Source organism: Pholis gunnellus (genome assembly GCF_910591455.1).
Source record: "Pholis gunnellus genome assembly, chromosome: 23".
NCBI lineage: Eukaryota > Metazoa > Chordata > Actinopteri > Perciformes > Pholidae > Pholis > Pholis gunnellus.
Window position 1 is genome coordinate 13,314,220 of NC_136550.1, and position 13,237 is coordinate 13,327,456.

Here is a 13,237-nt window from a genome sequence, read left to right on the forward strand (position 1 = left end):
AATAAATAAACCTCTAATTTGTCGTAATTAACAAATCTACTATACTATGCTACTTTATTTCTGTGCCGAATTTATCAAATAGTTTTCATTTCCGGGGTACCTGATTCACCAATACATTAGTCGGTAGACAAGGCTATTCAGTTAAACTGTCGGGCATGTATTTGGATAGAGTTATTCATACTCTTTGATACTGAGGATGTGTGATAGTGAGGATCACTTGCGCTGCTAACGGTACCGCAATTGCACGAATAGACGCGCAATACAACCAAACGGCGGCTAGCTTCACCACCGCAGTCGGCTTGTGCGGAAGAGCAACACCGGACAACACACTCCAACATCCACGGGTAGGTTAGACCTCAGCGGCCGAAGTTTGCGAACAATGTGCCATAATTCCTATTGTTACAAGGTTAGGTGTGGTCAACAGCTGGCTGTAAACAGCTAACCTCCTAATTAGTCAAGAAGACGAACATGGACGATTGGTAATATGGCTAGCTAGCTGGCTAGCTACAATTAGGCTGAAGCCTAGCAATTAAACACTTATTGTTTAGCCACATGCCAACTGTAGACAATACACAAACGAAATGGAGACATTTATTTTTTATGTCAAAGAATAGGCGATAGACAAACGTTAACGCTAGCTATTGAACATGTGTTGCTAATGTGGCAGGCTAACGTTAGTAAGTGACGTTAGCAGCGCTAGTAAACATCCGCAAACTATCCAGTTGTCCACTTTTGCCTTGATTTAGAAGTAGCGCAAACGATGAGAGTCTGCACCTGTGTTTAAACATCGAGTTTAATACATAACACTTCCCTCCTTTTTACAGGAAAAGTTCCAGGACTAGTTAAGTAGCCCCACACTGACAGCACTATGGAGGAGGAAGGGGCCCCTGGAGATGGAGAGGTGGTGACCCCTTTTGCTGCAGAGACTTATGCTGCTGAGGCCATGGCTGCAGACATGGACCCCTGGATTGTGTTTGACTCGAGAAAAACGCCCAGATCCGAGTTTGATGGCTGGCTGGAGAGCAACGGGCCCTCACAAGTAAACAGATTTGGTGATGAGGAAAGTGGAGTTAGTCCTGTGGGGTGGATAGCTGTGCTGGGCCTGAACCACAGCCCCAACACTGGGGATGTCACGGGTCTCCAGGAGAGCTGGGAGAAACTTTTGGCCAGCGGCCGGCCTGTGAGCTTCCAGACAGTGAAGGAGCTGGCCCTGAACCACGGAGTGCTCTCGGGCAAATGGCTGATGCACTTGGACTCTGGTTTCAAGTTGGACCACGCCTGGGAGTGTGTGGCCAGAGCAGCCCTGGATGGCAAGATCTCCCTAGTTAAAGTCAGTCCCCATAATCCCAAGGGTGAGGGCAAGCAGGTCATTTGTGCCTATAACCAGAACTTCACTGAAGAAAGCGAGGTGATAAGGCTGGACAACGTCATCCGGGCCACAGGTGTCAAATGCTCCCTCACATACAAGCCAGACGTGTACACATACCTGGGAATCTACCGAAACAACCGCTGGAAACTGTGTCCAACCATATATGAGAGCAAATTTGACCTGGAGCGTGTACCCCGGCGTTCCCACATTGTCAACAAAGTCACCAATCTAGAAGTAACATAAGTCTGTCGGAACAGGAGGATAGTTTTGGAGTACGGGTAAATGGAGAGGCTGGGTTGTGCTGTACATCTCACTGACCGAAAGAGTTTTAAAAGTCAGTGGTTGAATTTTGATCTGAAGTTCTTCCTTTTGGCAACAAAAAACATACATTAAACCTAATTTCAGTCTGTAATATTTCCGAAGTGACCTAAACTATTGTCTCATTTTTTTGTATTGATTAACTTGTAAATACAAGTTAAAGTATTTGTGTTCTTGATGTTCTGTTCACACTTACCTGATGGAAGAAATCCTTTGTATGCACAGAGGGAAATGTTCTCTTTTTTCAACATTCATTTGTTAGAATTTATTCTTTGGTTTGTATGAAACCATCATAACAGAGTTGCCAAATAAAATCTACTTTCGAAGACCATATGTTGTGTTTTTTATTGCCAAGAAAAGTGTTTTGGAATTTTGACAGGATGAATAATTAATTACAGCAAGAAGGCATATAGTATAATCAGCTTACATCATACCAGTACAAAACAGCATTATTTCATCTGGAAGCATCTTTTACTACAGAGTAAAGCAAATTGACCTCCAGGTCTGAAACAGTTAGGAGTTAAACTGCAGCCGTTATTCACAAAATAACTGTAGAACAACTGATAAGAGACCAGAGGAAATTCTGCAGACACAAAAGCAAGATCTGATGCAGCTCCACGAGCATCTCTGCTATAAGCATGTACTTATAAATGTTGCTTGTTTGATAACTTCTATATAAACCTTCATTTCGTTCGTAACACATTACTACATTTTGTTGAGACTCAACAAAGGCACCTGTATGAGAAGGTTGTCAGTTACTGCTGACCTTCAGAAAACATTCCGAAGGAACACATGGGGATATTAAATCACAAGGACAACGGGACTATTTGCATAGACTGACCTCAGACCTAATTACCTGCTGAGAATACCTACCGCTTTCTTTGAAATCAAAAGGCAGACCAAACGTACACATTTGAGAGTGATAATCACAGTAACACTGACGGGAGCTACCAAAACGGCTAAAATAACGAGTACATGTTCAACAGAAAAACATCTGGGCAGATGCCTTCAGCAATGCATCTGCTCCTTTATAAATTGATGCTGAACAAGGGCGATAAAATCTTAATATGGGCCGTCCCGTCTTTTATCATTCCTCATTGAAACTGTATATAAAGACCGGGCAAAACCCACTAATTGGACACCATAAAGAGTCTTTGCTGGTGTATCTATAGGCCACAGTGAGCAGTTTTGCTACATTCTGCCTCTTACAGCTCTATCAGATCCACCTTGTTTCCTTTTTTAAGTTCCGAACGTTAAAAGGGCCAATACGAGTGGTTTATGTAAATATGTTCGTAAAAAAACGTCCCTAGGACACACTTTAAGTTGGGTGTCCTGAAACGAACCCAGCTTGGCTTCCACTGTTAAGGATGGAAATGAGTCGGTCCTCGTCAGCGGACATCAACTCGTCAAACTCATCCAGCATAGCGGGCCGGTGGTTGCTGTTGTTGAACGCGATGTCAATCATGCCCTCGTTCTGGAGCAGGTTGACGATGCTGTTGGGGTAATTCATCCAGGTGCTTCCTGGGAGGCTGGCAGGGTCAGAAGTGTTCTGGGACGCTGCGCTGTGGGCCGCGGTAGAAGAGCTGTGCGGGGTGGCTTGTTGACATGAAGCTTGCGCCAACATCGAGGCGCCATTTCCACTCTCGTTCATGAGGGCGGGGTTCAGAAGATCCTCAAAGTCATCCATGTTCAGGTTGTCCAGGACGCCTTGCCCCTGGGCTTCAGAAAAGCTAGGGAACTCTGGGATATCGTCGTCCGCAAGCGGTGCGTCCACACGAAACTGAGAGCCCGGGAGGGTGAAGGAGATGCCGGTCTGTGAGGAGGCAGAGCTCCCCTGAGAAGCTGCCGTCTCCTGGGCCATGGCCGAGGAAAGGTTGGGGAAGAACTGATGAAGGTCTGACAGGTTGACGGTTGGGAAGTCCTGGTTGGCAGTGGACGTGATGGTAGAGGAGCAGGGGGCTGTTGCCTGGCTCATTGTAAAGGTGGGCACTGGAGTGGCTTTGGGCTGGGGGCCCAGGTTCAGGCTTTCCATGATCCTCCACGTCTGGTTTGTAGTTGCAGCGGAGATGGAGACCTCGGCCTTGGGCTGGACCGAGAAGAGCTGGCCCGGTTGAAATGAGTAGGAAGGCTGGGGCTTTGCTCCACTGGCACCAGGGGGCACCGCAGCTGCTGGAGACACACACGACCAGTGTTATTACTGCACATATTCAAATGCCACCTCTACGTCTTTAAGACAAATCAAACGGACTTACCAACTTGTGCATTCATTGATGGAGGCTTGGCTGTGACGGTCCGCCTTGCCGGGCTTATGTGCCGTCTATCTTGTGGCATAGACACTGAATTCAAACGGACATGGTTACATTACGTTTCAACTAAAAATCACTTCATCTATATACTTTATTATAAATACTGTGTAGAAGTGAGAGTGAAAAAACAACAACTCATCAACGTACCACTAGCTAGCATGGGCCCCAGCTTCAGGTTCTGGAACATGTCCCCTGTACGCTTCCTCTTCTCACTCAGCCTGTATTCATCTACAGGAGTCATTATTAATAAGCAGTTAGACTGGGTTTCTCTCAGGTATTTTGAGAGGTGTTCAATATCCTCAGGAAAAGCTTACATTAGTAATTTATTTGACATCATATGGAGTGATGGGAACATTGCCTCTCACCTGGGTCGGCCGGCAGGTACTGGAAGTCCATCGGCTCGCTGACCTCGCGGTCAGAGGGCCGGCGAAGCTGCATCTTGACTCTAATGGGTTCGCTGAGGTTAGTGTCGCGGTACGGCGGTGTGCGGAACACAATGGCCACCTGCCTGTGGACGTCAGCCTGGGAGAAAGTGCCCTTCCCCTCCCAGGAGTCCTGGAAGAAGCGCACCTCGATGTCCTCTACAGGGGAACAGGAAGAAAAAGGGAAATTTAGAGCGCAATACTATCTTTTAAAATTGGTTGCCACGCTGGCAAACAGACCTCAGGTTTTGGTTGCCGAAACAGAAAATAGGGTTGACATTTTTAGGCACCTTAGATTTTGAAGGAAAATGTAACATAAAAGAATAAAAGCTTTATTACAGTAACCAAAACTTGTGGCTTGAGTTTATCGGATACTAAGTGTTATCAGCTCATGTGGCCACCCTCGAGTCCTGGTACATAATAGCAGCAGTCTTTCAAGAAAGAAGGAAAAAAACAATTAATCAAACTACTGCAGATAACTGAGGGAAAAATACTTATTTTAATTTAGAATTTGATAATGATTTTTTTGTTGCTAATTTTGTGAATGTTAATAAGAAATTGGAATTGAGTGTTGATAAGAGATATTGCAAAGAAGTGAAAAAGAGGAAGAGAAAGAGTTCACACAGCGCAGGGAGGCTGAAGGATCAAAGAGTTCTATCAGTGTCACGGCACCCAGCAGGAAGTGAACCTCATGGTGCACTGCCAAAACCTTCACGTTTAGCAGGCACACACACACAGTGGGAGGCAGTTAATTGTCACGATACACATGTGGCATGTTAGTAATTTATTAGAAAGTAGGACAAATTAGAAGTGGACAGTGGAATAGAGGAAGAAAAGCTTTTGGTTCGTGAAAGAAGTCACTTGGAGCCAACGTGTCTGCTTTGCATTACGCAGCAGATGCTGTGACCGCCAACGAAACCTCACAAGTGCAACAGTGGCGGTGGCCAAAAATATCACTTCATACTGGTTAGTATGGATGATGTGTTATCTGAGAGCAGAGGGTTTCTTTTATATGAAATGTATATTTAAAGCTGCATTCTTTTTCCCCCCTTTTGGCCACAGAATCAAGCTGAAAACACAATTGTGGCATTATTACCATATGAAGATATGTTGAACATGGTAGCAAACGCTAGTTGCTAACTTGGCCTGCTGTTTGGTGCTGTGGACACATATCGTACGCTAGGTTTGTAGAGGGTTTTTAAAATGTTTTAGCTTAGTTAAAAGAGGCTCAAACACACATGCCACAATGCATTTAACTGCAGTTGTAAAGAATTGAATTGGCTATGAATGTTTTACTGTAGTTTATGACTATTTCCTCATCTCCACCGGTAGAACATAGAAACCCACTGTGAGAGTCAGGGTTCGATTTTGAAGCACACAATAGATACTTTATATCAGTATTTCTGACCAAAGCACACACAGTACAGGCATGTTGTACCTTTTTGCACTTTGTCGCACAGCAGAAAGATTTCATCCCCTCCTTTGCAGCTGCCAGAGTTGCGGTTGACTCGGCAGATCTTCAGCTCAGCTGTGTTTGGGGCCCCTTTAGGACAGATAAAGCATTCATGAATACATAAATATACAAATGAATACCACACAAAGGCTTTCGATTTACACCAGACATCTTCTAAATGAAGAGGAATTTGGGCTGCGACTGACAAGTCAATATCACAGACCTTAAGCAGCCAAAAGAATTATGGTTCCCTCTGTATAATTCCTTTTTACTGCTCTTTTCTGTTTGTACATAAATGCACTGGGAGCGGTTTCTACTGTTTCTCATGACTTTGAGCAGTTTGCCTTTTGCTTCACTTTGTCTACTGTGAATTCAAAAGTATGATAATTGAATTTATCATGACTGCAGCTCATTTGTGAAAGCCAGCCAGGCTTTAATTTGAACAGAGGATATCACATTCCGAAAGTGAAACACCACCAAAATGGAAACAATTATTCACACTAACGATCAGAGCAACTGACAGATCTATGAATCAGAGCCTCAGCTGAGACACAGCACCGTGGAGACTCCTGACAGAACACATAACCTTACTAATCTGATAATATTTATTTATTATCTTGATGAGACATGCAGACTAAACACACTTAAATATACAGAGAATTCCAAGATGTTTTGGTGAAGATATTTCACATTCATTTAATTTCAACATTAACTTTCTAAAATGTTGCAAACATTACATTTTGAAAATGACTTCAGGGCAACAGCCTACATTCTTTAGACATACGCTATCTCTAAATAGAGCTGTGCATTGGGTAAGCATTTGAGTTAAGAAGCGCTCAGCTCAGCAACTGAAGAGGAATTGATCTGATTGGGGCTAGTTCTTGTAAATACCTTCAGGCTTACAAGAAAGGTTCCAACGCAAAGAGGAACAAAGAGTGTCTGAGGGATTTGAAGGTTGCAGAAGATGTAAAGGTTGGAGTGGGAACCTGCCTACACAGATACTGGTACTTCATAAAAATCCAATATAGGTTTATCAGCTGAAAGAAAATCCTGTAAAAAAGTAGGGCACAGAATACATGTTGTATATGTGCTTGTGTGTACACGTGTGCATGGCCCACTCACTGTTGTCAAAGATGGGCTGCGATACCACCGGCTCCAGAGGAATCAGCTCCCCTGAAGCCAGAGTGATGAAGGCCTGGAAGCAAAGCCGAACCGAGTTCAGGTCAAACTCCTCCTCCCACACCTTCGCTTCGGGAACTGCAGGAGGAAAGGGCGGGGTGCACAATCAGGCAAACACAGCAGTCTGGCAGAGCACGGCATCCTGTCCTATGTAGGCTATCAGTATTTAAATCAGTAACAAAGTACACTTCCTGTAACTGTAAACCTCACATTGCTGAAAATCCAGCTGGTTATCAGTCAGATTGTTTTTTTCTGTCGGCACTTTCATTGCTTTATCTGTGATTTGTGTTTAGTGTGTAGACGAGACTACACCATGGTGGCTGTCACTGCTAATGCTAACAACCCAGTTAGCTAGTTCTTAACACAGCATAGGTAAAAGCTAAACTGGCTACAGGTTTAAAAACAAACGTGATGTATAAATAGACAGACACAATTATACAGTGACGATATCTCATGACAGAGTAGCTAGCTTGACATTAGCCAAATAGCATCTGTCTAGCTACAGTATTTTACCATCGTCTTGTATAAGAACAGACGTCTTTAAGCTAGTTTCTTAGCCTTGCTAGTTAAAGCAAGCTAACAGAAAAAATGTTACCGCAAAGTTAGTCAGCTAGTGGAAGAATGGGTATTTTTAAAACATGAAATAATGACAAGGTTTTCAGATTCTCCTTTTTTTTTTTAAAGTCATTGAGTAACTGACAGAAATATCTGTAGTAGCTCAGTGAAATAATAGTCTTTACATTTGAGTGGGACTCAAGGGACTCTCTCATTGACTTTTCACACACTGATAGATTTAGCAGAGAAAGGCCGACACAGACAGTGCTTTGTGTCGCACACTCCTCTTCCTGCACCACCACTTACTGTTGAAGGGGTTATTATTGGTCTGCAGCCTACAAGTGATGGCCTCATTCACATCCTTCTTCTTCACACACTGAATGCCCAAGTTCTGAAAACTGAAAGCAAATAGAGTGTAAGACCGAAACCAAGAGACCAAAACCACTGACGTGTACTTTCTAATTTGATATTATGAATTACTAATTTCAGATTTGTTTTTAGGTGAAACGAAACATATGACTGTGGCCAAACACATGGTGTGAGTTTCTGACAGTTTCCTGTCTAAAAGGGCTGACTGACGGCAAGGTAAAGCGGTGAAAAGATTCCAAATATAGCCCCCGTCCACAGCAGTACATTGCTGTGAGTGGAAAAATACTTGACTTCAAGTACACTACCAACAGATGAAGATGTTCAAGACATACAATAGTATAAACTTGTTAAAAAACGATTATTTTATCAGTTTTTATTATCTAAGACAATGTTCACTAGACATCTTTGTCATTTAGCTCTATTCTAACCTTTTATCAATGCATTAAAGCACATCTTTCAATGTGAAAAACAGATGACTAATATTAAAAGGTACACTTAATCACTGTGCATCACAATGCTGGCAGTGAAAGGCAGTACACCCCGTTTGTTTGAGCTTCCTCACACTCGTGATAAAGATAGAGAGACAAACGTAGCTCCCTCCACTCAGATACACAGGTTAAATGATGCAATATTAAGTTTAAACATGACGTAATTAAAAGTATCTTGTCTGGCGCTGTGGTTTGTGCTTTCTTTTTACAGACCCTTAATACTTCTTTACCTTTTGGTTGTCATACAAAGCAAAGCAACTTTGTTGTTAGGTGGGTTACGCTGTTAATCTTTTACTCATCTCCAAACCCAAACTTTTACCAAGGCGACGGTAAACACGCCACCTTCCAAAAATGATGCCGTCCTTATCTTAGCGCAGTCTCGAAACAAACGCCACCTTGTTTTGATGTGGAGGTGAAATTCCCCCTCAGCTCAGTGTCGTTTTGAACACTGAGTTTCTCTGAAGTGCTCGAGCCACAGAGCACGGTGTCTCCGTCACATCCACATAATCCACTCCCTCCCTCTCCAGTCTACCTGTGTATTCGCCTCTCCTGCAGGTCGGCCTCGTAGTAGCCGTGTTTGCAGTCTTTCCCAACCAGTTCGTGGGGGTGAGGCTTGTGCGGCGCGTTCTTCGTCACCAACGAGATGCGAACGCGCAGGGGGCCGCTGTAGTTGTTCACCTGTAGGAGGAATGTGCCGCACTTGAATGGTTCCAAAAAGGGACATTTTCTGCTCTTATTCCACATTGTAGGGGCTTCTAGCAACAACGATATTTTAAAAGAAAAACCCTCGAAGGAATAGTAGCAATATGATAAAAAGTGAGGATTTTTTTGGTTTTTGTATGCATTAAATGGACCACGGCTAGAAAACATGCTCCATCTCACCTTGATGGCTGGGTGGGTCTTAGTGGTGTCGTTGCTCTTCTCTCCGGGGATGCTGCCGGCTGAACGCCCCTCACACTTGTACCTGAACCTCATCCCCCTCTGCTTCGGCTGCTCGATGATCTCTATGAAGGGGCTCGCTGCTTGGACTGCGAGAGAAGAAGAATGTGACATAACTGACACAACCCTGTATTTTGGAACGTACAAAAACACAGCGTCCAGATTGTGAAACGCCGCCCCGTCTACACTGCTTTCTCTCGAATCAGTGTGTCAACACAGAAATGGCTCCTTCATTGACCATCGGCACACACAGTGTTGAAATGTTTACTCGTGACGGCCAGCGCCGGTTCATATAGAACACCGAGAATTTACGGGAAATCGTTTCTTACCTTGGTTGAGTGGGGTCAGGCCCCATCCATACACACCTGTGGTGGACAGAGCACAGAACAAAAAGACATGTCAACCACTTAGTCAAAGTCTTTAGAGCGATTAGTGGTTTACCATCCACAGTGAACTACACACAGCGTACAGTGGCAGCAGCGATGACAAACACCAAAAGCTGCTTTCAGCACATATTTGTGGTTTAGCAACGGTTTGTCATTTGGGCTGCGGTCTGGGTGGAAATCTACTAGACAGCGCAGCGTCCAAAGAGGTCAAAGGGTGCCGAGACACAAGGGCTTCCCGGCTAAATATAATGACTCGCCATGAACTGCCTATCGGGCGCGGAAAAGGGAGAAGAAGTGCAGAATAAAAGCAAACAATGTCGACGGGCGGGGTGTAGTATCGGTGTCCAATTACCCGCCTTGTTGCGAGGAGCCTCCATTGTAAGTGCGGAGCAGGCAGCTCTCTAGTTTCAGGTGCTCTCTGTAAATTAATCGTTGAGATTCATAGAAGGACGGAGAGGTGCGACACAAGATCAGGTCAAAGCTCCACCCTGCAGCTTGTAGGACGTGTTCCATGTGAAAGCACGGGCGGTAACATGCCGAAATCCCAGACCAAACTCACGAGAAAGTGGATGAAATAACAATCTGTTCAGACTTTTATAACTATATGATGTAGGATTAATGCAAATGATTATGGATCTTGGAATTAGACAAAGCATTAAAGCCTATAAGTGTGTAATAATTACACTTTTGACTGTTTATTTGATTGACTTTGTCTGAGTCAGATGTTGTGAAAGTGAAAGTCTCCCACAAGTTGGCCTTCACCGAACACTTAATGCTCTAATATCAGAGCTGAAGCATCTGAGACACTGATGTGTGAGTCACTCTCACTCCCATTGCATAACAACGGCCTCACTGCTGTCACATAGTGTTGACTTTATGTGATATGGATTTATTAATTCATATTATTCATTTCACTGTCCTATTGCTTTCCATCTTCTAGATACGGAAAAAAATCACATCTATCAACACAGTCAATCTATTTTGGAAGGTCTGCGATATGGAAGAACCTACTAATAATGTATCAATATCCATTATAAAAGCCTTCTATCTAATGGTGTCTGGCTTGCAGACAAAGGTAAACGTGATATAAAGTAGAAACATGTGCGGTTTTTAAATCGTCACAAGACACTCTTCTCATCGGCGTACCTCTGTCTCACTGAACTGTCCGTGTCACACTGCAGCTTGCACGAAATGATGGTTCCATTTCCATCATTTCCGTCCACTAAAGCGGAGGTGGGCGGTCGCGAGCAGCGTGGACCGATCCAAATATGACATCGTTTTTTATTGTAACGAATGCTACCTGGTGGGTTATACGTCGGCCGAAGGCAAGAGGATTTGTTAGCAATGACAGGGATTAGATGATATACATTGTTTATTACGTTTGTCCATAAAAAGACAGGTGACCAGTAAATTGATGGATCTCTGAACGAGGTTTGGCATTTTCAGTGTCTATGGGGAAACCCATGAGGTGGACGAACCCAACAGGCCTCCTGACAGCTCGACACTGTTTGGTCAGTTAGCGCCTGCTGGGTGAGTTAACTACACACAGTGGAATACACACAGCAGAGATAGGCATTACAACTTCTGTCAAACGTCCAACTGTGCGTTAGCTCACTGTCTGTGCTGTTAGCGCAAACCCAGTGTAAGCGGGGCTTTCCCCTGTGCGCAAAAACAACTCCCTGTACAGTTTCACCTCCACTGTCTGAAGCAAGGGAGCCCAGTTCCACTCACCGTCCATGGCTATGTGTCCGAGTCCGACTTCCACGTCTCCGTCGACACCTCTGTGTATCTGTTGTTTGTTTGTTTGTTTGTGTTTTTCAGCTAAAATAAGCCGCATACACGACAGTGCGGACTCAGAAAACTTCTTGACATTGCTGTTCTGTCGCCTCCTCCGCTCCACCCACATCTGTGTACGACAGCGTACAGCTAGTGAAGCGGGACGATGCAAGGGCAACACACGGTTTCCGGTAAAAGTGAAGCAATAGTGCCTTGTTTTGTGTGTAGTACACCGTGAACGTGGTGACTTCACTTTTTACTTCTGCGGAACACGAAAAGTCCACTCCAGTGTCCTCATCAAAACGTCATTCATTAATTGCTTGTATTTTCCATTCATTTATTTTGCTTATTTATCTGAAAATGTAACTAATATACTTAATACACATACACGGTATATGCATATACAGTATATGAAGTCTTTGAAAATAATAATAATTATTAATATAAATGTATTAAAATGTGTAATTTCAATTCAAATAAATTATAAAAAGCCAAACAGAAGTATAATCTTGTATAATTAAAGTGGTGCACTTTGTGTAGTAGTTCAAAAACTATTCAAACTAAAATAAAAATCAATTTATTATGACTTGCGTCAAAAATATCAATGCCAACCCCTTAAAGAGTGTTTGATTTTTACTGAGAAAGGATATTTTGGCATTAAAGTGCTTGACATCTTTATATTTAATAACTTTAACACACTTGAGACCTAAATGATTAATTAAACACATTAATTGTAACGACACTGTTCAGGAAACAGTGACAAGATTGTAGAAAAGTACAACATTATTAGTGATAACTTATGTAGTTGTAATAAAATATCCAATTAAACAATTTATTAAAGTAACTCTGACATTATGATAGTTGCATTATGTTTAGTTTTCCCAGCAACAAACGCTATTATTTTGAAGGAAAAGCACTCGTCTGTTTCCGGTTCTGGCCTGCCTGACGCAGCTGCACACCTTCGCTTTTCCTCTGCGGTGCAACTTGCCTCCACCCACTCCAAACAGTGCGGAAATACCCAGATGACGCACTTGAAAGCAACAAGAAAATAGGTTGTGAGTGGGAGAGGCAACAACATAACTTCAGGCTTTAGTCATGAGCTGGAGAGAGTGTTGGACTGGAAGCAAAGAGCCGTGTCCCAGGCACTGACAAGTCAATACACATGTAGGGCTCCTACTTCTGTTTATTCATTGTTATTTGTACTTTACTTTATTGCTTCAGCTGAATAAAATCATAAAATAGTCATAAAAACAGTTTATTTAAAAGACTCCGCACTCATACAATTCACATTGTGACCAGAGGAGGGCGCTGTCAGTGAATAAATCAGCATCTGTTCTCATTAGCTCTCATCACTGTGCGTTTGTCCCCTGATAATATTTAGAGACTGGACCTTAAATATTAGTTAGCTTTCAAATAGGATTCTTCATTTAAAGCTTACTTTGTGTCATGATTGACACAAACATATTTATTTATTTTTAAACATGAATCTTATATTGTAATTTCATGGCAACCTGTTGCAGCTACTGCTTTGCTGATGCCTTCAGGTGCTGTCCGAAATTACAGACACGGGTTGAGAAAACAACAGCAACGTGCAATTAAGAGGGTGGGACTTGTCCGTTACAATGTTGTATTGGTTGTCATTGTTTGTAATGGGGACCTTTGGGTGCTCTCGCAGTA

General features: G+C 43.2%; 2 protein-coding genes across 3 annotated transcripts; one reads left to right on the plus strand and one right to left on the minus strand.

Annotated features, from left to right (window-relative positions):
- The first annotated feature begins 163 nt into the window (after positions 1-163).
- On the plus strand, positions 164-2,011 carry cUnh11orf68 (chromosome Un C11orf68 homolog). The gene is made up of 2 exons (XM_079184726.1): positions 164-344; positions 825-2,011. Exon 2 carries the CDS (start codon positions 869-871, stop codon positions 1,610-1,612), a length of 744 nt encoding a protein of 247 aa, XP_079040852.1. The 5' UTR covers positions 164-344; positions 825-868; the 3' UTR covers positions 1,613-2,011.
- Position 2,012: 1 nt separating this feature from the next.
- On the minus strand, positions 2,013-11,673 carry rela (v-rel avian reticuloendotheliosis viral oncogene homolog A). 2 transcript variants are annotated; one of them, XM_079185244.1, is made up of 11 exons: positions 11,516-11,673; positions 9,728-9,763; positions 9,342-9,487; positions 8,992-9,137; positions 7,909-8,000; positions 6,991-7,125; positions 5,854-5,958; positions 4,359-4,574; positions 4,141-4,221; positions 3,940-4,023; positions 2,013-3,853 (listed from the first exon to the last, which is right to left on the minus strand). In XM_079185244.1, the coding sequence occupies exons 1-11, from the start codon at positions 11,619-11,621 to the stop codon at positions 3,006-3,008; spliced, it is 1,995 nt and encodes a 664-aa protein (XP_079041370.1). In that variant the 5' UTR covers positions 11,622-11,673; the 3' UTR covers positions 2,013-3,005. The 2 variants fall into 2 exon arrangements, with proteins under 2 accessions (XP_079041370.1, XP_079041369.1); XM_079185243.1 differs by having other exon boundaries at positions 2,013-3,856.
- Between the last annotated feature and the right edge of the window lie 1,564 nt (positions 11,674-13,237).